The sequence below is a fragment of the Pezoporus wallicus genome, unplaced genomic scaffold, assembly GCF_028554395.1.
Source record: "Pezoporus wallicus isolate ANWC-B61680 ecotype Strahan unplaced genomic scaffold, APGP_CSIRO_Pwel_v1 contig_4901, whole genome shotgun sequence".
Classification (NCBI taxonomy): Eukaryota; Metazoa; Chordata; class Aves; order Psittaciformes; family Psittacidae; genus Pezoporus; species Pezoporus wallicus.
The window spans coordinates 1714985-1741485 of NW_026640354.1; the positions used below are offsets into that span (position 1 = coordinate 1714985).

Below are 26501 nucleotides of genomic sequence, written 5' to 3' on the forward strand. Positions count from 1 at the left end.
AACGATAGAATTTGGGGTCTGGATTCAAAGAAATAGCAGTTTGAAATTAACTAGGCCTGAGATTTTCATATGCTTGTCTAACAGTGTACTGAAGCAGTGTTTATACCCCAGTACTTGAGGTATGACAAAGCAGCAGGGAAGATTGCTTTTATCAATTGGACTTTGCTTGAATAAACAGAGCTCTGTGTTGCACCAAAAATAGCTCACAGAAAAATTCCAACAAGCCTTTTGAAGAGCCCATCTCTGTATCGCATATCCAAAATGAAACATGCGACAGGGAACCAGAAGGGGGAGCGGTAAGACAAACATTTTCAAATTGTCACTAGTGAAAGGATACCACATGGAAGGTCTTCCAAAAATTGTTAAAAAGCATGACTGAGTGCTTTTGGGTGTGCAAAAATTGAGCCTTTAATAAACAAAGAGTTTGATTACTCAGAAGTGAAAATAAGCATATTACTCTAGTAATCTGCAGAGAAGTAGTCAGAAAAGATTAAAGTAGACAGAAGAAACCTAGACCCTTACATTCATGCTGATAGAGCCACTTAGATTCTTACTGGACAAATCATCTCACATCATCTTTTATCTTTTAAAATAATAAAAACTCTGACTTTAATAAGTTTGGTGCTTATTAAATGCATTCATAGCAGTCATTTGGACTTAAACAGCAGCCCTTGCCCTAGGAGGTAATCAAGGCATTCTCAAGAAAGTATCTGTCTCCTTCACTCATGATTTGGGAAGGAAACACTGTCTTCTGCAAGTTTTTTCTTTCTGTTTCTCTCTCCTTCAGAAGCACCTCAGTAGCCCTTCCTGAAACTGACTGTCCCAAGACAGCTGTACTAAAGCATTGGCCACTTCTCATTTCCAGCAGAGGAAGTATCATTAAAGTAGTGGATCAAGGACTCCTCACTTAGCATCCTAAAGAAATACTTACACAGTGCTGCACTGTTGTACACCTTATACACTCCCTTCATAACCAAGATACAGCTAATGCTGCTATAGGGAAATACCAACTGGTCTGAAACACAGAGAAGATCACAGAGAGACACAGGCAGCTGCTGTAGAAAAGGATTTTGTCACTTTCATGACAAACACTGGCTTTATCAACAGCAACTGGTTATTGGTCATTGCAAATGTGGGGAGAAGTTTCGCATTCTGGGGTGAAATGAACTAAACTTGGACACTTGCCAGAGTTTGTCCAGAAACTGCCTGTCACATCCAATGTAATCTGTAGCAAGCAAATAGAAACTCTGAATAGCTGAGATTTTGTAGAGAGCTACAACTGGAGAAACCACAACTATTTTGAGTGGCAAGTAAAATGCAAGCCCTATTTCCGAATTGCAAATGAGATTAGCTGACATCTCAAATGGAGCAAATACTGTTTCTTACCCCATTTTGAATGCTAGCATGCTAGGAATACCAGTGAATCATATAAGACCTTCATGTTTACACTGAAGGAAGCCACTTTGTAAAAGTGTTCTTGGGGCTGTAGTCTCGCAGTGTGTGCATTAGTGGCCTATTATTCATTTAACAGAGGAGAAAATTATTCTTACCCATGGCAGGAGTTGCTAGTGTTTGTCGGCCTACTAACTGTGCAGGTCCAAGTCCATCGAGGAAATCACTAAACTGACTGTCAGCGCCCAGTCGTACTCCAGGAAATATTAAACTGAAGCAAAATAAAAGCTGGTTAAGCATAAGAACAGGATTAGTTTCTACTGTCCTACAGTATTTACCTCAAAAGTACTACTGATATAAGTCAAGCAGCTCAGGATGTGCAACCACAAATTGTTCTGCAGCATCAGGTACGAGCTGTCCCCCATGGGCCCCAAAGAAGTGTGGTAGAGTTCTGCACATGGACCCAAAGTAGTCCATAAAACAGTTCTTGCAAGGGAGTTCTTCAGGAGCAGTGAAGAGCCCGACAGGTGAAGAAACTATAAGTGACCTTGTATGAGAAAACATAAAAAGCCTCACAAAATTTAACAGCCTATCATTCTTCATTCTTGAATGCCTGATTTACCTTGTAATACTGTTTTATATCTATACATACATCCAAACACCATCCATATCATTTAGAACAAACAGGGAAAACAGATGTATACACTAAGTTAATCTGATTTCTACAGCTGTTTAATGAAGCAGCAGATAGTTAACTACTGGCAGGTAGTACTAGTGCTGATTAGAGCTAAACCTAATGGTACTCCCTAGCCAAAATATTCTGGTAGCCACATCTGAGTCTATTGTTGGTACTTGTCCCTCTTTCAGGACACAAACTGAAATGTAATACATCAACACACATAATATATGGAAAGATTTAGCATCAGGTTGAATGGGGCTCTGAGCAACCTGACTGAGTTGAAGACGTCCCTGCTCATTGCAGGGCAAGTGGACCACACCAGACGATCTTTAAAGGTCCCTTCCAATCCAAACTACTCAGTGACTTTATGAGATGTGCTTTTTCAAGCTTGTTTCTTGTATTCCAGAATCTCCATTTTCTTTTTAATAGAGTCTCCAAACAATAACCAAAGAAACAAGCAGAACAAAAAAGAAAATAAACAAACCCCAGAGATAAAGAATGATCCATGGTGTGGAGGCTCAGCTTTTTTGGGGACCTCCACATCACAAGGAATGGAAGAACAGACTTTGAACCAAGCCTAGATAGCATGGCCACCAGACCATCCACCACTCGGTATCTGCTTCTTCCTCAAAGAAAATTCCCTGTTAGACTGAAGAAAATAACAGCACTTCCTAATAAAAACATCTAGTGTGAAAAACTTTGATTTCCACTGATCAGGCTTATGTGCTCCAGTCATAGAACACTAAAAGCTCTTTGCAAATCCCAGCTAGCTTTATAGGAAAAACACTTTCTTCTCTTCAAGACTAACTGCTTTTACTATGCCTGTATAAATGCACAGACTGCCTGTAACTAAAGCTGGCCGGAAAATACCAGCACAGTGCTTTTCGTTACAAAACTGATTTGCCAAAAGGTCAGCTTTTCTGTGAAGTTTAGTTTTAAGAACTCTTTTATTTAAGAAGGTTTCTTTGGATAGAGGAGGAAAAGAACCTCAAGGTCTCCAGTCCAACCATCAGCTCACCAATTACAAGATTCTGCATCTAAACATTCTTCGTTCACTGTGATCTAAACCTAGAGCTGCTGTAAACTAATGTTATTATACCAAACTCATGCAAGTTTGCAGAGCATTTTAGGATTCGATCTACAGCTATATCACAGAACTCAGAAAAACAGAAGATATTTGTTATATTATAGACAACCATATAGTGCATTTACACTTGCATTCCCAGTTTCCCCTTGTGGGAAGGTATCTTCTAAGAATTTCCTAGTGACCACTGTGCCTTGGCACAAGCAGTTGAGTCCCACTGAGAGCTGCGAGGATGCTGAAGTATTCACACACATTTCTGTGTAAGATCTGCCTTTGTTCTCCTACATACTGAGTCATTCAGCAGTGAATGAAAACAGCTGCCCCATTACCCTCAGTTGTCTGCCTGATTTCAGCTGATGGGGCAGCTTGACTCTGGGTTTACAATCCTCAATAAGAGACTTGGATCACCTCCAGACTAAACTTTCTTTGTTTATAGTATTACTGAACAGAGTTTCATATCACAGGGATTTACATACATTTGAAGTCTAACTTTGAGTTAATCCAAACATAACTCAAAGAAAAAGTACCCCTTTGTTTTGTTTTGAATAACGCAGTCTGAATTTAGCTGTCTTTTGTTGGACAAAATGCCTCACTGGATGACAGGGAAAATGTCAATCCTTAAGAAATCCTCTCTAAACCTCAGCTTTCAAGAAATTTGTGTTATGTGCCTAAAATAGTTAAATTTTGTAAATGTTTCAAGGGGAAGAATCTGTATACAGAACTATCCTCTTCAGCCAGAGCTGGGACCTCTGCTCACATCCCAGGTTTTCTTACAAAGACAAGAAACATCTCCTACATTACTAATATTTATAATGTCACTTACTTGCCCTCTGAGCTATAACTGTTTATGCTGCCATCAGTGGATTCCCGACTTGGCTGTCGAACCATGCGACTTCTCATCTCTGCTGCCATTCCTGTCTCTGTGCTTCTCTGTATCGTGCTCTTTAGCTTCTTGCTGCCACCCTCTGAAAGCAGAGAAAAGGAAGCAACAGTTAGAATGACAACTTAGAGCAAAACCTTTCCTTGCAGCTTTCCCCCAACAACGATCTGACTTGATGATTGCTATTTAATAATACAAAAAGACCATTCTGATTGAAGAATGACTCTCTCTTCCACAGCTGCAAGTTGGCGATGGCTTCTCCTGGAATGTAGACAGGATAACTGTGATTGTCTGCTAACTATGTACTTGGTAAGGTGTCTCTAGCCACCTTATTAGTAAGGTTGGGTGAGTACAAAAGAAGTTACAACTCTCACAGAAAGAAAGAGGGGAAAAAAAATCTTTCATGCATTCCACCAAAAAAAATATTAAGTAGTAAAATACCTAGTATCAAAATATGCAATAATGTGTTTTGACTCAGCAAAATCTTACTTTTCACCACAGAAATTCTTCAAAGTAAACAGTGAGATTTACATAACTTCTGATCTCAGCATTTCCTAGGCAGAATTAACTGTCAGAGAATTTGTCTGCAAGATGACAGACTCCGCAGTCCAAGCTTGCAATTGAACACTACAGAGTAATGCAGATCTTGTGAATTTGTTTAAAGGCTTGATCCGTTTGGAAAAGCTTCCATCACACATTCTTTAAATATGCAATTTGGGTTCCAAGTGGGAGGTTTTGTTTTTCCGTTGAGCCAGGAGAGCTTCCAGTTCTTTACAGGGGTGGTTATGAGCTCAAGGTGCAATAGCTGACCTAGAATGAGTTCTGCTGTCACATGGCAAACATTATGCTTCCAATGGTAATAATTGTTCTCAAAGATCCTTAACTAAATACTTCCAGTGAAGGCTCTATGTGACATAATAGCATGTGTTGACTTCAAACTCTATCTTGTTATCAGTTCAGTTATTGTTCAATGGGTAACATTACTTTCTCTCAGGAAGTAATAGGTTTACAAAGCTTCACCTAAGTGCATACAAAAACGTTCTCCTGCATTTGCCCCTTCATTTACATGCTCCTTCATTTGCTGTCTGCAAAGTCTTGCACTTCCTTTTCACAGCCTGCGCAGGGCAGCATCTGAAAAGGTACAAGTTTCTTCCACCACCACCTCCTGTGGAGACTGAAGTGCCCTGAAAAATTTCTTACCTTCCTGTTTCACATGAACAACGCTGATGCTTGAAGCTGACAGATCTCGATCTTTCTTCACATGAAATTTAAGCTTTGATAGTCCCTGCACAGCCTATCCTTTGCTCAGGGTATTCCAACATGCTGTGGAGAACAGCTGGCCCTTGCTGTCTGGGTCTGCAGAGGTGGTAGAGGGCAAGGAGAAATCACACCAGAGAGCTTCTTCCCTCCCGTGAGTTACCACAGTAACCTCCTTGGTGCTAGCATAGACACGGCAAACATGGCCAAACTGAGAAAGAAAGAATTCATATATTGGGCTTAGAGGAGACATCACCAGCACAAAAGGGGCTGTGGTTTTCTTCTTAAGCTTCTTGGACCAGGGACTCTATCCATGGCCACCCAGAAGCAGGGAAACAAATGCCTATGAGTGGAAGAAATCAGCTACTTCCACAGATCCTTTACCCCTTCTGAGTCCAGCAGCTTGGAGGTTCCCTTGTAGGCCACTGCAGCTCATCCAAACTCCTGGTCCTTGGTCAGCTGAAAACACATTATTCAGTGCTGCTAAATGCAAGGTAAAAGAGGCTAGACAAGGTGCACCAGGCAGACCACTCCCTAGGCAGTGCAGGTGACTGTGGGATGGTATTTGCTGGAAAGTTGGTGACTCTGTAGAAGTGAAATGCTGCATTTTGGATCTGAGCTTTATCTTTAAAAATAGACCATGTGTCCATCATACCAACCCTGAAAAGTGAGCTGAGCATCAAAAATGAATCAAAATTCAGCCTAGGAAGTATAACCCACATGCACAGCCCTACAATAAATTAGGATTCTCTCATTTTCAGTAGCTAAGCATTCGTCACCCATATTGTTTTGTGCCTCTCTTGCTGAGACCTGCCTAAAAGTGTCTCTGTTTCCATCTGCTCCTACAAAGCAGGTAAGAGTACGTGGTTTACCTCCTATTGCCTTTTCTGGAGCCAGCCAGATCAGGCAGCATGACCGGAAGGATATAATATGGTAGAGCTTGACATGTGGGTAGCTGAATAGGGTTGCCTGTGAGTATTCATGGCTCAGGAGGTAGGAGTGATGAGGCGCTAAAGGTAGCCACAAGATCATCATGACCTTTACACAAACTGGACCTCCAGGGAAACATGGTGTGTGCTGAAATTTATGGACTAGAGCCAGGCTGTTGGGAAGGCATAATGAAGAAAACAGTCATAGAAATAATCACTGTAAAAAAAAATAAATTACAGAAATCAATATTTTTGCTCTAAGCCACTGTAAAGATTGAAAATAGCAAGTGTTTTGGTTGTTTTTTTTTCCCAAAAGAGTAATTTTATACTATCAGAGATAACATCCATATTGCAGCTTGAACATACTTCTCTGCTCCACAGGTTTTAAATGCACAGACCACAAAGTAGGAATCCTCATGCATGAACATAACCAAGTCCACAACCGTGTCTTGCTGTGATGCAAAAAACAGACTGTTTTTCCAAATACTTTTCCAGTCACTGCTCTCCGTCTTACTGCACTGGATTCCATTTCTTTATTTCTCATCAACTTTTCTTTTTTTCAGGTTAAAGATTAAAAAAAATTCTTTTGTCTCCTCTTCTAACTGAAAGTAACATCCGTAATATTTCCTGGGGTAAACAGTCCTCCTGAATATTTCACTTTATAGACTCAGTTTTAATATTCTGGAGTACAATCAGAATCATAACATAAAAGTAACTCAAAGTAACCCTGCAGTACAATCAGAATAATAACATAAAGTAGCCCAACAGAATGGTAAAATACATGAGGAGTTTTATGGAGTAAAGGAAATTGCTTTTGCCCATGAGTAACAACCGAAACACATATTGCACAGTTTTAACCTTTTGGAAGTTTTAACCTTGGTCATTTACGCATATCATATTTTTGTCCACTTATAGCACAAAAAGCAATGAGAACAGTGTATCTTGTTGGTGTACTCCTGTAAGCTTCTCAGGAAAACCAAATTCTGCAAAGGGAGGAAGGTGCTTAGCATGCAGCTGAGCTGGGAACTGCTGTTATTTCTAAAGGTGCTTCAGAAACATGAACTCTCTCTGGGGTACAACTTCCAGTCCTGCTCGACTGCACAATGAAACACATGATTCAAACAATTACCAGTGTTCCTCCTGCTCTTGATAATGTTGTTTGTTTGTTTTGTTGTTGTTGTTTTTGTTTCGTTTTAATAAAAAAGTTTTCATTTTGTATTACTTTCAATCTAGCAGTTGTGTATATACCTTTGGAATGCTGTCTTTATATGGACAGTACAAGTTCTTAAGCTCAATATCTATGCTATGATACAGTGAGAAGAATTTCTACTCTTGCCTGGATATCTTCTGGAGAATATTGGGTCCTCATCCTGATTTTTATTAGTTTGATGTGTACAGTTAAATTTTATAATATGCACAGCTTATAAGCATTTTGCAGCTCACCAACAGCACTTGTTTCTGTTAAGCGGCACTCCTGCTACAACACACAGATGACAGTGTGCAATGCACTGTTTCAGTCTACTTGTAATAGCCTATAGTGACTGCTTCTTGGTCTGACAAGAAACTGGTTACTGATTTTGTTTTTCTCAGGAAACAAAATGTTCTCTGTATATTAATGGAGGTCCTTATCTAAGTAATGATGAAGAGCAAAAAGAAGGCTTGTTAGTGTATGCACTATTTTACATTTGTACAAGATATCAACGTAGTTGATGTGTCGCCAATTTCTGTGCATCCTATCACCTTCAAGTATAGCATCCAGGAGCAAAATGCTATTGACAACTGAATTATATTAGCAAGAAAAGGTCAGTGACAGTGTCTATGGAACTGAGACGGCCTACTAGAGATAACTCAAGGCTAGCTTTACATTTCTAAGGGCATCCAATTCAGAGAGGACAATGGCCCAAAATTACTTGTATCCATAACTGCCCTTAGCAAAGACATGACTGCACAGGACATCACCATTGACCTGGCTTCTCCCCTGGGCTCCATGTGGTGCCTGGAGGCAATTACTGCATTTTGCTTTTGTTAAGTAAGTCTGAAATAACAGGACGGGCTGTGCCATGACCTGCTGGAGTAAAGCTTTTATCCTGTGATGCCAAGGTGTGTATTACATGCCATAGGACAAGGCTAGGGGATATACAAGAGCATGCAAGGACACAAGATCAGCAGCTTAGTCAATAGAACAGTGTTAGAGGCTTCTGTAGGGTGGAAGATGACAATCCTGACATGGTCTGCTACATACTGCCTATAGGGAGAGGTGCCTTGAGGACTGTCCAGACTCATGCCGGGGGGTCTCTAGTTGGTTAGTGCCAAAAAAAAGGAGCAAGTTTATACACGTGCAGCACCTGGGTATGTGGCATGGAAAATTCGTGACTGGGTCAAAAGAATGCTCCAGAGAACAGTGCATACACTACTGCTAAATCCACTAATGAAAGGGGTAAGAGGGGTACTAATATTCAATGTCATCGCATGACTCAAGGGCAAATTATTCACGATACATGCTCATGCATGCTCATGCATCCAAAGAAAGCCTACAAGGACTATAGATCCAAGCCAGCTCTGACTGAAACCTGGCAGGACTGTGACCATACTGTTGGTTTGCATACGGACTGTGTGAGACACCACCAAGATTATGCCAACTGAAACAGAAAGGGTCACCCTGCAAAGAACTATGAAAAGCAAAGCCAAGGGGCACATATGATTCTGTGATTTCCTTCTGGTCCTTTCTGACGTGTTACTGATTTTACAATCCCAAATTTAGCTCTTGGAGACCTGCTGAGTTACAAGTTCTGCAGCATCCCACTCACTCTGCATGCAGCACTTTTAAACAGCAACAAAATATATTTACACATGAATTGACAAAATGCCCTGTGGCTTACAGTCCTAAAATAGAGAAAAAAAAAAAAGAAGAAATAATTGAAAGAGCATTTGTTCTTTTACATGTGTACATCTCTCAGATGACCTCAGCAGTAGATTGATCACAATGTTTTAAAGTACATAGTGACTATGGACATAAGATAAATAGTAAGAAACATGACATTTAAATAGAAATTATTCCTGGACTTTATATCCTGCAATACTCCACTGTATTTTACATTCTGTACATTCTGCTACACTCTCTTGAATACGCTGTTTATAAAAAGACATCTGAAATATTGCAATATGGTCTTTTAAATGTTTCTTCCAACTATCAGAGAATATATTCAAAGAAAGGAGAATGCTGTTTATATTCTGTGGTGTTAGATCCAGAGGTTTCAAATCCAAATATAAACCATCATGTACTTCTTCCCACTTCTATTAATTGAAACAAATCCACAACTAACATTTATACTATTTGTCATGGTTTACAAGCAACAAAATCTTCTAGAAAGAATATTCACCTTTTCAGCTGGGATAATTTATCAAGATGTATCTTTTTAATAAGGAGTTTGGAAGAAACTGTATCTCACAACTACATGGAGTCATATTCAGCTGGCAAGCCAATTTCATTCCCAATATTTTCAGTTAATGAAAAAAGATAATGCGTTTAGCCCATCAATATATACGGGTTTTTTTCTGACATATTTAGAGACAAAGGAACAAAAAGCACCAACCCTTACAAAAGGAAGCTTCACTGAAATGCTGTTAACGCTTATATTAATGCTTTGATGGCTTTTTAGCCAGTGTACCACAGAAGCTTAGCTTGTGATCGTTTTATACACAGAAAAGGAAACCTGTAAAACTCAAGCTCTAAACAGTTTGTACTTAGATTTCAAAAGAAAGTAACTTATCCAACAGCTCCTACTGACTCCAGTGAAGCTGAAATAATACATTGAGAATAAATGACAGGCACTGCTTAAAGTCCATGCTCAAAACAGAAGTAAACAAGGCCATTATTTATTACCTGACAATGTACTCAGAACTTTGAGAAACTGCTTTTACAAAGCTTATCTCCTTAAGAAAATATGGTCTTAGGCATATTTACTGAAAAAAAACCAAATACTCCAACAAAAACCCCAAACCAAACCAAAACTCTAAAAATAAGCATGCGGTTTTGTATGGTTATCCTGATAAGTATGATTTTTCCCATCTCAGGGAAGAAACTCCATTTCTAACCAAGACATATCTATCTTAAAGAAAAACAATGGTATCTGGCTAGAAAGAGTTCAGTTACAGCTTCTGAAACTACTAGTATTTTTTGTCCAAAGACTTTTATATTAATAGTTTTGTACACATACTTGCAATGAAGTGAAATGAGCCACTATCTGTCAGCCAAAATAAGGCAATCACAGATGATGTATGGTAATGAGTTTTGCTGCTAGGATTGCACCAAACACATTTTATAAACATACAGAAATAACAGCATCTTAATTACCTTGTTCATACATATGCACAGAGGTATACAAAAGCAGAATATGGCAATGAAACTGATAATAGGTATACATGCCTAGTTCTTCAATGCTTAAAGCCTATTTCAGTGAAATTCAATTAGTAACAGAGCAGTCATGTTTCCAACAAATTATTTACTATATAAACAGTTTATAGAATTTCAAGCACTCACTTTCTCATACACTCTTGACTTTGTTAGACTGGAGGAGAAAGTGAAACAGAATGAAATAAGAAGCTCAGAAGAGCTGTTTGCCCTTCAACAGTAACATTTTTACAGCAAAACACAGCCCTGTATTGCAACACTGCTTACTACGAGGAGCCCTTGGAAGAGAACTGACATATGGTACAGAGATAACATTTGTCCGCTGAAAGGGTGTTGGGACACAGCTGCTAGTTAATATAGGAGGGGAAAACAAAACTGTAATGCAGAAGAAAGTAGAAGAAATTCTTTAGGTAAACTAAACGAGTATTTCATTTCTTTAAGAATTCAAATATATTCTAATAACTGCATGATGTGGTTTTTGGTTCTAAGCAGACATTATCATTTTAGTAGATTTGAGACTATTAGAGTCTTCACAACTACAAATAGAATCATAGAATCATAGAAATACTTCAGTATCTGTTATCAAAAGCATAAAATAACAGTATGATTACTGAAAGACAATGTTTATACAAGATGATATCACAAATAAGACAATTTCTAAGACATCACTAATGAAAAAACCCTTACTGTTGCTATTTCTTCCAAAACTTTCCTGAGAATCATGTGATACACATAATGGCAACACAAAGTCTAATTTGTATAATAATAATTTCCATAAAAACTGTAAATTGAAACTGCCAAAACTACTGGTGCCAAAGCATCTTCTAGTAAATAGTTCTATGCCTTTTTGTACAGCTGAAAAGTTTCTGAACAACCACCCTAATATAAGAGCGCAGCACACTAATGAGGAGCTCCAGAAACAGTCCCCTCCTTTGTTTCACGACAATTACCATCCTGTAAATTTATCTGAATATAATGCACCTTTTCTGTAATCTGATTTATTCGGACTGCAACTTTCAAGCCCCTCAAGTTTTATTTCACCACTACCAGCACCTCCTACGTGGGTATTACATTTCCCTTTAAAAACATTACTAACCTGGCTGTAGAGATCATTTCTAGGGTATCAGATCAGTGAAGTATCACAGTGATACACAGGTTTTTCCTTAGTGACTGTGGCACTGCAAAGTTATATCCCCAGACTCACACACACTGCTAAATCAGACTAATAAGTAGGCTTATCACAGTAACACACAGAAAATGTAGACTCACCTCTAGTTTAAGCAAAATTAAACATCATCTACGTTATAATCCTTAGCAAGCAGACGGCACTACAGCAGCTTCACCTTTGTTTAAATATCTTGTGCTCCTTCTGGTAAGAATAAATCTCTGGGGTCCTGGCGCTGCCTCTCACTTGTTCTCCTGTAACCACTTGGCACTGCAGCACTGTGAGGAATGATCAAGTTGCTTCACTCACAAATTCCTTTTACAACTGTGATTACATTATAGGGCCTTGCAGTGAAAAGAGTACTGAGTTACCTGCCAGCTAGCACTTCATAGTATATTGCTGAAAGGTTAAAAAATTCAGTCAGCAGTGTATTTTCTGGTGATGTGCAAGTAGAGAAGAGCACAAAATATTCTTGGCAACCTTGGCTGATGCATTCTTTTAACACTGCTGTTCTGAAATGGATGAGGAGAATAAGATAAACCCAGAAACACATTTCTCTATCTGGGTGATTTTGACTCATTCGTCATGAATTTTGGTACAAAATCACCTGAATGATTTCAAAGCTGAGAAAGCACTTGAATGAAATGAAATTAGCATTAAACAGTTGTGTTTCAGAAAAGTCTTAATGATGTTACTGTCTTGGACGGACTGGAACACATCAAAGTTTCATTGTTTCTGAAAGCCCATGTGCATTCTGTGAACACAATGTTTCAATTACTCTTTTCATCTTTAAACTTCATTCTGAGGAAAGAGACTTTACCATGTGGTTATTTCCATGTCAAATCGGTCAGTTTTCCTAATACTCTATTCTGAAAAAGTAATACGCTTTCCTCTTGCTACAGTTCAGAATCAATTAATTTGACACATCTTTTCAACTTGGCATTCAAGCACTGTAGGGACTGAGGCTCCTTCAGTCTCTTTTACAAATAAAGGAGGTCCCCAACATAATGTACATGGTAAACTGGGTATCAGATTGATTAAAGATAGAAAGGGGAGCAGAAATGACTTTGCATTCGTCAAATGAAAAAAAAGAAAACTATTTCAAGGAGAATGATAATAGGGTGAAAAATGAAAAACATGCATGCAATAAATTTCTCCCCAGTGGATCTTTGAGTTATAGGGAAGTTTTGATTATTTAGTGTAAAATGATTAACGAGAAAAATATCACAAATTATATTGCATGTTCCAGCTAATAAACATGTAACAGGATTTATGATTGCAAATACTGTATAGGTGACTAACAAATTCAAAATCCTCTGCAGCAGGGATGCAGCATATCTCATATCACACCTCTGCAGAAATGCCTGCCTATATTCGTTGCACAGGCCCAGGTTTCTTATGTAATGCAATGGTTAAAGTAATTTGTATCGTCTTGCTCTGCAGTAAGCATTTAGAAATGATGCTCAGAACACCACATAGAAGGTGGCTTACCACCTTTTTGAAAAACACATAGTTGTATGATATGCAATTCAATCATACAAATAAATGGAAAGATTTTCATTCCAAAGATAAGTACAGTGCCATGGAAATAATGAAATGATGATGCTGGTAGTTGCTAATGTGTGCATGTCACCCACCTGAGATACTCCTTCAGTATGTGCATGGCAAAGGCTCCTAGACCAGCCTGCCACACTGAGCAGTTTTACATTGCTGCACTTATGTCAAGTGTACAGAAGTTCCCTCCCTATGCCCCAAGGCTCTTGCTTGGGGAAACTCAACAGAAGTTTAAAGTTTGTATAAAAAAACCCATGGAGAGAAGGCTTTCACACCACAGGCTCCCAGAAGGCCCCCAGTTTGGTCACAGCCTTTCTTCCTTTATGCTCATTTCTTCTTCTGGTCCCAGGAGAAAAAAGCTCCTTATATTTCTTATTTGTATGATCAAAACCCCTTTCTAGAATTATAACTGTGTCATAGTTCAACCCCAGCCAGCAACCTAAGCCCCACAGAGCCGCTCAGTTGATCCCCTCCCAGTGCAATGGGGGAGAGAATGAGAAGGGTAAAAGTGAGAAAACTCACGAGTTGAGATAAAGACTGTTTAACAGGGAAAGCAAAGCAAAAGCCACGTGCACAAGCAAAGCAAAACAAGGAGTTCATCCACCACTTCCCATCGGCAGGAAGATGTTCAGCCATCTCCAGGAGAGGAGGGCTCCATCATACCCAGCAGTTACCTGGGGAGACCAATGCCAATCCAAACAATCCCCCTTCCTTTTTCTTCCCCAGTTTTATATGCTGAGCATGATGCCATATGATATGACATGATGCTCCCTCGAGTCAGCTGGGGTCAGCTGTCCCAGCTGTGTTGCTTCCCAACTTCTTGTGCACCCACAGCCTACTCGCTGGTGCGGTGAGGTGAGAAGCAGAAAAGGCCATGACTCTGTGTAAGCACTGCTCAGCAATAGCTAAAACATCCCCATGTTATGAACACTGTTTTCAGCACAAATCCAAAACACAGCCCCATACCACCTACTGTGAAGAAAATTTGCCCCAGCCAAAACCAGCACAAACTGTCTGACCTGTTCTGCTGGATGTGTAACAGTTCCATTACTGCAGGAAGAGGGAATCTGAGCTCCAATGCGTCTTGAAATATTAGGGTCAGCCTCTCTCCAGAGAAAGTTTTTCCGGGCAACCTCCAAAGTACCAGACCCTAAGACAAACTTTCATTAAGCTTTCTACATTGCTAAACACAAATCCACATGTTGTTTTTACAGCCTTGTTAGCACAGCTGTACCTTGTATCGCCACCGGTGATCCCACTGAAGTTTCAGCTGCAGTAAAATGCAATCATGCTCTTCTTCAGCCAAAGTGCTTGTGCTAAGGTGTGCTCCACTTACAAGTTTCTTTTAAAATATGACTATACAGTAAAGTCCCAAGCCAGCTACACTGCAATGACATACAGACCTACCTCCCGCATTTGAGGTCAGCCCAGCTAACAGCTGCCAGAAGGGAGGCTAAAAAGCTCAGGAGAGGCTCCTTGTTCGGTCAGCTAGAGTTCAAATCCACTGGTGCAAAATTTATCTTTTTTAATCAGCTTTTTATTCACAGTAGTAGTGAAGGCAGGTAAGTAATGTGAGTCACTGAACGCTTCTGCTTTAAAACAGCTGTTTGTGGCATTAAATTCAAACTGGTTTCTTTCAGTTACAGCAGTCAGTATGTAAAAACACGTACGGACTTGGGCAGTGGATCTGAGCTAGATAAACACTGCGTAACTCTAAGATATAATTGTTCCTTTTGTGTTTATATTATTGAAAGTGGACAATGGTATACAAAAGCTCAGTTTAGAGACAGATCGTTCAGCCAGACTTCCCAAATGAATCCTCTGGCATAACTCTGCACACAGTATTGCTCGTTTATGTCCATTATCAAATAGACAGTGAGGAAAACTCTATTGGAAAGACATAAGGGTTCAACTGGGCCACAGAACACACTAGCACAAAAAATTGCCGCAGCATCCGTAGTGGTTTGATTAATAGGCAAAGTAAGGAGAGACGTGAGATAGTAGGATTTCTGATAACAGCATGCCTTGTGCTATTAAAAATGAATCCAGGCTATTTTTGCAGGTTCTTATGGCTGTTCATTTCTTATTCTCCTCAGGTCTCCTTTCTGGGTTGCAGACCTTGCCTAGCAAGGAAGCACTTGCCTTTCTCAAAGGCAAAGGAGATAAGACAACAGTCAACAGACACCACGTAGAAAGGATACCGATACAGGAAGAGTTGTTCTGTGTTTAAACTGGTAAATTATGCTAAATTTAATTACAAAGCAATATTTTTTTATTGCCACTCTTGGCTTGATTGATAATAGATTTCTCATATAATTAGTCTGTAACAAACATGATAAAAAGCTAAGAAAAATAAAAGCAAAAGGGAGAATTAGCCATATGTTAAAAATTAATCTTTGAGAGCATCTGAAATAGCGCCAATGAAAGTAAGCAGACAGTCAGTGTTTACCAAATTTTAAAGCCCTTTCAAATACAAGGCAGGATGAGATGGAAAAAGAAAACGAAATGGTGCTAATAGAGCCTCTCTCTATGGAAAAGAACATCTCCCTCACAAATTTCTACTTATTTCTGAAGTGAAAACACTTCTAAACTGCTATGCCAACTAAAATACAGGGTCACTTGAACTACAATTTTAATGCAATGGTGCAAGCATATTAGTAAGTTTAATGATCAAATGCACTTGTCTTGAACTAATATGATATCTGCAAATGTTGCTCAATGTATGCCAATAAAAGACATTACAGTATAATATGAAGCTCATTCCAGTACTTCTGAACTATTTAGCAGGCTAGTTTCCCCTCTCTATATTATACAAAAGCAGAGGTTAAGATTGAGCATTAACCTTTCTTGCTGTTTGATACAGAAGGCACTGACAAACCTGTAACAGATGAAGAGATGACAACCATTTTAAAATAAAGTGGAAAACAAGAATTGCATGTGAATACTGGCACCAAAGAAAATGAGAAGGAGCAGCAGGAAACTGAACAGCTCAGTATGAAGGGCAACTTTCAAATCCACAGCATAAAACCAAATGTGAATATCTACAATAATCAATCAGACAGTCTGAACCACCAATTTTGAAATCTAAATTTACTTGCAGATAGCATATAGAAATATGGTTCCCCAGAGTACATGGCAGAAAATGAAAATATGGTAAGCAAACCTTATTTTCATGGTCCTAGGTTTACTGTCAGTAAAACAGAACTTGCCTTTTACAGTAATTTTAGTCTCCATCTTAGCACAGAATAACTCAAGCCAAGCAGTAACACTATTTCCAGGGATTTCAATATATATTAGCTCATGGATGAAGATCATAAAATACAAAAGTAAAACAAACTTGCCTTTCATAGCAGGATTACACCATGGTGCTTGAATCTTGTAGAGCTAATGGTCTGGAGGTCAGGCTCTTTAGAACAGATGCACTAATCTCCTATTATCTGTATATTACACAATTCCAGATAGTATTTTTTTCTTGGAACTGACAGATAAAGCTCTATTTGTTGCTCAGGATTACTATGATCATTAATGAGAGTGCTTTTTGGGTGTGTTCACAGTGTGAGAGCTTAGCTGTTACTGAGTACAGGTTGCTATATAAATAGTAATGGCGAGTTAAACAGTAGGCAGAAATAAGACACGTAAATTCTATGCAGGTAAGATATTGTCAAAATAAGGATTAAACACAAGATATCCACAGAAATAAAGATTGCTATATACAATATAAATCAAAATCACAGAAGGTAAAAATTAAGTTCATGATCTTGCTCTGAAATGAAATAGTTTAAGGAAACATGCAATTTTGTTATTATAGCCTCTATAGTGTATCAGATTTTAAAACTCCGTAAGTACAACAGAACCTAACATGACAGAAATTGGAGAGAAAACAACACACAATAAAATGTGCATAAACCCTACCTCATTTATATAAAACTGATATTACTAGCCTCTACAGAAAATAAAGACTGGATGGACATAATAATACTAGCTAATTGGCAGGTATTATTTCACACAGTATTTTTTCTTGGAACTGACAGATAAAGCCCTATTTGCTGCTCAGGATTACTATGATTATTAATGAGAGTGGGTTTTTTGGGGGTATGTTCACAGTGTGAGAGGTTAGCTCATACTGAGTACAGGTTGCTGTACTCAGCTTCTAATAAAATCATAATGAAAGATGATATCAAGAGCATGCAAATATCACAAAATAAAATAATATGACATGTTAAATGATACAGCTACTGCCAGAATAAGAAATGATGTAGAAGCAGCTTTGAATAAGCTTAAGTAACATACATAGTATAATATTTCAGAGCCTTTAAATAATAATAATTGTATGCTATTAAACACACCATTTTTAGACTATAAAATATATCAAAAATAATATGTCAGGTATTAGAAAGAGGTTATTTTTGAAAAGGAGACTGCAATCAAAGGATTTATCCTATCCATTAGTGATGCAGCACTGAAGATATGTAATGAAAACAATCCCCAGTTTCTTTTGAAGTGTTTTGATGTGCGTTTCAGTGGCAAGAGGAGCCAATATCACCGAAAGATGACTCAGACCTAAAAATTATTTTACTTTTAATTTTTTTCTTACAATGTGCCAAATTGCCTACAGTTTCCAAAATAACAGCTATATTCACAACATCTATTTTCCTTACCTTTAAAGGCATGTATTTAATTTTTAACAATAATAAAAAACTCCCATGTTCTAGAGGAAAATTGAAAGCATTTCTCTCAAGTCAAGAGCTTCCAGTATGTAGTTGGAAAAGTTCTTAGAATAATTCATGTTTTCTTCCACCAGAATTTTTAAGTAAAAGCAATCTTTCTAACCCCTGATTGGACACAATCATTGAGTGGTGGTCTTTCTCTGAAGATTGCACTATGTTTATGCCGAGTTGGGAAAGAGGAACGTGTACAATGAAGACCAAAACTTTTTCAAAGGCTTTAACTTTACTATACATTTTTCTGTCATCTTCAGAGGAACTTTGGGCTACACGGGCTCACTCACTTTATCAAACTAAATATAAAAGCATGGGTAATTTAAAACAAATCTAAAGTGCATGGTCCTAGTAAATCCTTCCTTTCCTCTGTATCTGGAAGAAGTAGTTTTTTGTGTCTTAAGACACTGATGACTGTGTCTTAAACTTATGCACAAATGCCTACAGAATTTTCACCAAGGGCCAAGTTCATCATATGTAGATCTCCATGTGACTATTCCCTGTGAAACATACATCGGCCTGGACCTCTGGGTACTTAATGCATCGTATTTAAATAAAGCTTCCAATATGTTTGTAATGTGACAATATTACAACATGTAATTGTATTACAACAGTATTTCAACCGTGAGGAAAATAACACACTTTAGAAACCAAAGTCAACTTTCCCACAAAATCCTGGTCTGGCACAATGGTGCCTGTAAATTTGAAATAATTACAATTACCTAGTTAGTGTGATATAATTAATAGAAGATACTGTTATGTGTTTAATATAACTCACAATCCATGAGTTTATAGTATGTTCTGTTCTATTAATCCCAACACCACAATAATAAATAAAGCACCAACCGAGTATCAGGGTGAAATTCTGGTCTGCTTTTCATCAGAATAACAAAGGGAAAGGAGAACACCTGGTATTCATAAGTGATGTCTTACCATGCCATCTTTGTATTCAGCAAGGGAGATAACCACAGTATTTTGATGTATTTTGTAAAGACAAATTATTACAGTGATCAGCTATTATTTTGATAGAAAAACTAGCAATCTGAATAGAAAGATGTTGTTACAGATTGTTCAGCACTGTGCTGTCAGTAAGATAAATGTTCCCATGTTACGCTCTGAAGTGCAAAACATGAGCTGAAAGAACAGTCAACACAAAGTGACTATAAACAGACATTTTCAAGGTTACCCATGAAGGATGAATCTTTTTGTAATTTTGTAATGAGCTCCTCACATATGCATTTCTTCACAGTTAATCAAGTTCACCACATTAAAAGATTTTTAGGGATCTTTCTTACAGTGAGTCCTGTCTCAGCTTGCGATCAAAATACCTTTTATAATAATATCACTAAAATATGTCAAGCAATCATGTGCCACTACTTGCTCATTTAGCTAATTTTACGCTGCAGAGAACAATCTATTGTATTAACCTTTAGAGCGAGTCCTTCCTGGTAGAGTATTTAACTGAACTCCCCCAAATAAAACATTCTTACTAAGAGGACACAAGAAACGAAGATGCTAAATGAAGGCAAGGATGAATGTATGCACAGCCCACATTACATCCCAGCAGCACAGAGGTGAGTCCTACTATAAAACGGTGTGGGGGTCAAACATATTGCTTTTAGCCATAGATTCGAATTTCAAGAAAGCCAACACTGTCCTAGTTTGCATTGTAAACATTACACACTTTAATACATGGACATTTAAGGTCCCACAGAATGTCTGCTTAAAACAATACTCCTAACTAAAGATTACACACGTGCTCTCACACATACACACATACACTCTGTGGACGTTCAGGGCTGCTTCTTTCCAGCACCATTTCAGTGAGATTACTGTATCTCTTATAACGTGCCTCTAGGTACTTTACAGTCAGAAATAATTTTTAATCTAGTAATTACAGTCATCAGTTTTTTGGAAGTCTTGACTCTTCTGCAGACTGTGAGACTTTCAGTAGGTCACTTCCAGTCCTGGAGTTCACTCCTCAAATGGGACGATGGCACTTACCATTCCTTTGTAAAATGCTTTAAGGTCTATGACTGTCAAGAATGCAAAGAACAAAGAATTGTTGCTACTATTATAGAGCTCTGACATGAACTATAAAAGTCAGAACATAAATAAAGAATGTATATAATAAATCGCACTACAAAGCGAAGTTCAACAGTACATGTTTACATAGCAGCCATAGCAGTTCTTGCTCCAGTTGGAATTGCAAAATTACTGCTATACTGCTACTGCAACTCTGAACAGGATGGAAAACTTTGGACAACAAACAGAAAAAACTAACCTGCAAAAGGTCATCCATTTATCCTACAGAACAGTCATACCGAGATACCAAATTCTTGAGTCTGGAAATTAATGAGATTTTTCAGCACCAAGCTCTTAACAGCAACTGATTTCTTAAAACTAAGTATATGCCACCAACAAAAGAGAACTTTTTATGAAGCAAGAGAAACTACCTCTGTACGTCACATGCTGATTAGCATGCATGTGGGAAGAAGGAAGGTCTTTAAGTGAAAAAGAAATGCTGCGATGTAAAGCATCAGAGTTCATTTCTCTATTTTGCAACTTCATTTAATTCATAGCTCTTTTATAACACACTATGATCCTACTTCTCCATGGCACATGGCTTCTGTTATAAGTACTGCCAATACTGTAGTGATGGGTACCATGTAAACACAGATAGCATAAAAGAGAAGAAAGTCAGGAGATGCCACATCTTTCACCCTAACCTGGCATCATTCAGTCCTTCTTTTGGGACCAATCATTGATCCAGCTGGACACTGGACTTGCCTCACTGTTTCTACTCCTCACTTTTAACTCAACTAAAATTTATGTTGTCCAAATATTTTTTCCCTTTCAACAACAGACTATTTGCAATTATATGTGAAAAGCAATATTAATATGATAGTAAAAAAGCACAGTATGAATAAAAGCATTAACATTCAAAAGTTATTCCCCTCCCAGTAAAACTAAGATAGCTCATCATACCAGCACCAAGCACAAAGCAACACTAGATGAACAGCAGCACACTGTGACTTGCTGTGCTCACTGCCTTTTGAAAACAAAAAGCAAGATCACATTTCCAGCTTGTAGAAACTGACAATGTCACATAATAGAAAAAAAGGAATAGTCTTGTTAATGGTATGCTAAAAAAAAAAAAAAAAAAAAAGAATAGTATTATGAGTGAAAGTACTTACATTTTCATCATAAACAAGGTATCACAGGACAATGCTGTTATTACACAGTCTGGTTGACTGATGACAAAGTATGAAAGGCTTGAATCATGACGGTTGTGCTAAGAGCACAGCTAATTAGAGTTACAATAAAATTACAATTCACTCTTGTTTCCATCCACACAGTTATTCAATTTTTGGTTTGACTGGAAAGATTTGTATCAATTACATAGTGTTAGTAATGATGATGACATTTGCTTATCAGAAAAGGTAAGATATTTAAGGAGACCATAAGACTTAAAACTGCCTTCCCTTATTTCTTCTGATTTGATCACATTTAAAACAATTAAACAATGAACTTATTGAAAGCTTTTCATGCAGTACTTTTCTTCCAAGGCTGACAATCTCACTGTCCTTTATATAAATAATGGCTCCCTTCATGCAAGCAATTAATAAAAAAATATAAAATAGACACAGACATGTATGTAACTCTTGATTAGCATTCACACACACACTTAGAAAACCCTTAGACAGTTTTACATCTGCAACCAAATCCTGCTGCTCTTATGGATGCTGAGCAATCAACTGAGCAAAAGAGAGAAACCACTTATGAGGCAGAGAATTACTTCAGGGAGAGCCTGAACCTTGGCTAATATGGGAACTTGGGATCCCATCACATTTCTTGCCATTGTTCCCAAGCTGGCCATACACGTCTCTCCCCTTGAAGCACAGTATAATGTAAAAGCCTGTACCCAGGCACAGAGCATAAAAATGCTGCCTGAACAAAAATAAATGAAGCTATATTTGCATCTACATAAGTGCTGTTAAAGTAAAACTGTGAGCTGCTACTCAAATCCACCACAGTTTCTATGTCACCTTCTCAGTCACTTTTCCTCCTGGATTCCCTTGTCAGTGACAATGTTTCATCTGTTAAGAGATAAGTCCTGACCTGGATCCGTAGTCCCTGCATAAAATACATAAAAATTGCCTGTTCCAACACATACCAGAGATGACAGCTCTCTTCTTGCTGTGGTATGAGCCTGTTGCCAGATTTGTGAGCTTTTTCACAGGAGAAGTTAGTGCAATACGAATGCAACTTGGTTCTGTCATGCCAGCTCTCGGAGTGGTTGTGCCTCACAAGGGATATTACTGAGGCTCCAGAGAAAGAGTCTGGTTCCTGGATCGGATACTGTGTGTGTCCTCTCTGAATTGCTTCACATCGCTGTGGAGTACCTCCACCAAGGCAGAAGAATCAGGTTCTTAACCTGATATGCCTCTAAGGTGAAGACAACTGACTCCCTCAAAATGTTTTCCTGGTAAATTATTCCTTTCCTAACTATTAACACTAAATTGCAACAGAATACTTTTAGTATGCAAAAACCAAGCCAACCCCATTGTGTATACACCTTGGAGTTTGTTTTCAATGCCCCTAGAACATCTTCCCCCATTAACATTTTAGTCATTTTGGAGCCCAGACTGAAGAAAGCAGATGAGCCTTGTCAAATAAATCCCCTCACCCTGCCCTGATCATGAACTCTAGAAAATAGTTGCTCAGGCAGGAGAAAAGATGGTTAGTAGGATAATTTTCAAAGCAAGAGTGATGGGTAAAACTGATTTACTTTTATACATAAATCTTAGGTCACATCCATACCTAATTCAGTGTCACAGTCTGGCCAAACTCTGACAGAGAACACTTCATATCATCAAATGTAATCAAACAGCAGAGCTATAAATAAAGCCATCAGCAGCCATGTAAAAGCAAAGCTAATCAGAACAGCTGAGACTGCTCCCTGGGGGAGCTTTTTGGATATTTGAATCTGTTTTATAAACAGCAAATCCACTTGCATGTACCTGAGCTAAGATAATTCATCAATCTGACAAAATTCTATTCTGAGATCAGAGAAATCATTACAAGTAAATGGATTCCCAAGACACTGATTTTTATCCCAAAGACACAAAAGCCACCACTAAACCCACCAACTTTCAACAGTGTTTCACACTGGTATTTTACAAGCACCATTTAAAACTGAAGTTACCCAGTTAATCCAAGCTTCAAAAAACCAGAAACTGGGTGTCTGTTTTGGGCAGCCACTCTATTTTACCTTATCTTATCTTGTCTTGTCTTATCTCAGATGTAAGATAAAGCAGAAAGACAACTGCTTCCTCTACGCTTAGCATTAAACCTCTTGAATGCTTACTGTCTGACCGCACTTGGGAGCTGTAAGCCATGATGAAACAGGAGAGGAGGCAGCAAGAATGCTCAAAGAAGAGTGAAGCGGTTTGTCTTCTGCACTGAGAGTGCAAAGAGGCAGTATCTCACACTGCTTCCTCATACAGACTCTTCTGATTGGTTTCCTTCTTCAGTAATATCCAATCTTGCATTTTTCAGAAGCTAGGAGGAATGTGTGGGCAATTCTGACTAGTCAAGCTTCCATCACACAAGGAATTTCTGCTGGGATTGCCAGACACCTAGAGCTTCCCAGAAGAAAAACATCTCATTTCTAAGATTTCTTGTACAGCAACACTTTTGAAGCTATCAGGCATCAGACACTCAATTTTTGCAATATGAAAAATGACTATATTGGTAAATGAAATAAACTCTCAATGAGAGTCTGTCAGTGAGCATCAAGGACTCTTACAAATACTACGTAATTGCAAAGCAATTCTCAGGTAAGTTATGAAGAGACATACACAACAGATCATCATAAAAAAAATTATAGCCCTCTAGTTTACTCTTTCAGTACTTTGAATGTTTTAAGTCTATGACACTGCAGTTAAATATTTGTAGACTTCAGCATGAAAAAATCTAAACAATTGTCAAATTTTAGTAAATTCAAGGAAGTTCAGGGATGAACCTTCCAACAGAGACCTGAGGATATATAGGAGCAATATGGTCTAAGTAAGTAACTATATCGAGGTCTGTACAACAGGAAACAGTAATTTAACTTCATTATTGCACAGTATTTTCAGGCCTTACTCAGAGTAAGTTATGTGAAACAACTGATATACATAGCACCCAACAATGCAATAGAAATCAATACAGATTTAAACAAACAACATTTTATACTATTGGTCCCCTTCTGGAAGTCATATTACCATCACACTCTCAAAATCACATGCTTATCAAACTATAGAAAATTCAGCATAATGTTAAAAATGCTGATGAAACTGTAAACATATGCCACAGCTGATAAAAATATTTTCACTTTGACAGCAGGGGCACAATTACTGAGAGATCCCAACCTCTCTGACTTAGTGAGCTGTTTCTTTCCTTTGTCTTTTCTTGACAATTTGGAGAAAATCTAGCAGATGCAACAAAGTGGAAAGTCAAATGGAGTGGCTAAAAATCACTGCAGTTTAATTTAAACACTTAAAATACCAGTACATGTACAAAAGAAAAGAAAAATCTAGTGTAAAAATAAAGAAACATATTCAAAGACAAAACCTCTGTTAAATTCTCACTAGTCTCCGACCAAATTCCTTAAAAAGAAATCATGCCTGGTATGTTCTGAAGAAAGTCATTCACACGCACACTGCTCATGAGAAGCGTTTATACATGAAGGGCAAGTGGATGCCACTGAAGAGCCTTGCTTTGTCCTGAAGAAGCAGAAATTCACTGAGTGCCTCAATCCCTTTTTTCCCATCTCTGTATATCGGATTGGTTGGCAGGAAGCAAGCTTGAACTAGCAAGTAATATGATGTACTTGTTTTCATCTCTTCTATCTTCGTTCTACTTTAAGACTTGCCAAATTGGTTATTACTTACGTTAATTTCATTTATATGCCATCTAAAGTATGAATTGGACTCTGGGCGATAAAAGTTATGCAATCAGAGATCAAACTCCTTTGTCACACTGTTTACATTAGACTGCTGCTCCTTCTTTTCTTGGAAGCAAAGTCAACATTGGACTGGCCAATAGCCCTGCCTAGCAGATATGCTGCCAGAGATGCACGTGGGAATGGGGCCAGTGGCTGTCCTTGTTTATGATACATCCCCTCCTGTCCTGCAATGTTGTTGTTATCTGGGTCTCAGACAGCTGATCCCTTCATGATCTGTAGAAAGTATTGGAGGACGGAGTTGCTTTTAGTACTGTACTTCAGGTGTGCTCAGAGAGAAGACACGCTGCACGCAGGGTGGCTGTTGCCATGACTCTTACCTATTTGCAATGCAGAGCTCCTACATGGGGCAACAATGTTCAACATGGCTTTGTAAAGCTGGGTGAAATTTTCCAGCTAAATATTTTATTAGAATAACAAAAAAAGAAAAAGAAAAAAGAATAAGGGAGATTCAGCAACACTGAAGTGTTTCGTGAACTGACACATGCTCTATCTGATGCTGCCCGCATTTTGTTTTAAAATGTCATTCATGTTTCTTCCTATTTAAGGAAATACTCAAGCGGAATTGTGTCCTTTCAAGAGGGACACCATAAGCTGATTTCATATCATTTTTCATCCAACTTATGAACTGCCAAAAACCTTGAAAATTATTTAAAAAAATAAACCTAGGAATATTTTTTTTCATAATTTGAGTTCTGCATATTTCATTCCTTACGACACACAATTCAGGGTACCTAAGGGGCATTATCTGCATTGCAGACTCTATATAGATATGTATAAAGATTTTTTATAGACATTAGCATCATCAGCTGCAATAAAAGCAGCAAGCTTTATTGTTATCCTTATTATCATTATTAACCTTGAAAATCCCTTAAAGACACTTGATCCTCTTTTTGTCTTAGGTTACACTCACTGCTTTTCATTTGGATTCTGTTGCTAGCAGTTCTATTCCTAGCCAACAAAACCACTGAAAAAACCCTCAAAACCCATCTTCACATTCATATGTAAACTGCTAAACAAGAAATAGTGCTTCTGAATCTTTGCATGCAGCTAACTCCACTTTTTTTAAACTCAGCCCACTGCTATCTTACCATCAAATGTATGATTAAAACACCTCTATAAAGGCTGTAGAAAAAAAAACAACAAACCTTCAATATTTTAAAAAGTCAAAACTCTTTTTTTTTTTAATTAAAAAAAACTATTTTATAAAAGATCCAGGATCAAATAATATCTCACCCTTAATGGATTTAGAGATATGATACTTGTGTTTGAAATACTGTGCTGGATTCAAAGAATAGTCTCTGCCCATATTTAGATGCAAAGACCTACTTTGTCTTGACTGTAACTGTACTGAAGCAAACAAAATATTAAAGATGATCTGTAAAAAAAAAAAAAAAGTGAAAAGAAAAATTCAGTTCTGTGT

At 38.0% G+C, this 26501-nt stretch overlaps 1 protein-coding gene across 28 annotated transcripts in view; it reads right to left on the bottom strand.

The window, feature by feature from the left end:
* The window catches only part of RIMS1 (regulating synaptic membrane exocytosis 1), a 302937-nt gene that overhangs the window by 5075 nt on the left and 271361 nt on the right, over positions 1-26501 (bottom strand). For all 28 annotated transcript variants that reach the window (XM_057418891.1, XM_057418890.1, XM_057418888.1 and 25 more), the window contains 2 exons: positions 3979-4120; positions 1551-1663 (listed from right to left, as the gene is read on the bottom strand). In XM_057418891.1, the coding sequence (XP_057274874.1) occupies positions 1551-1663; positions 3979-4120 (255 nt within the window). The remainder of the gene's footprint in view (positions 1-1550; positions 1664-3978; positions 4121-26501) is intronic.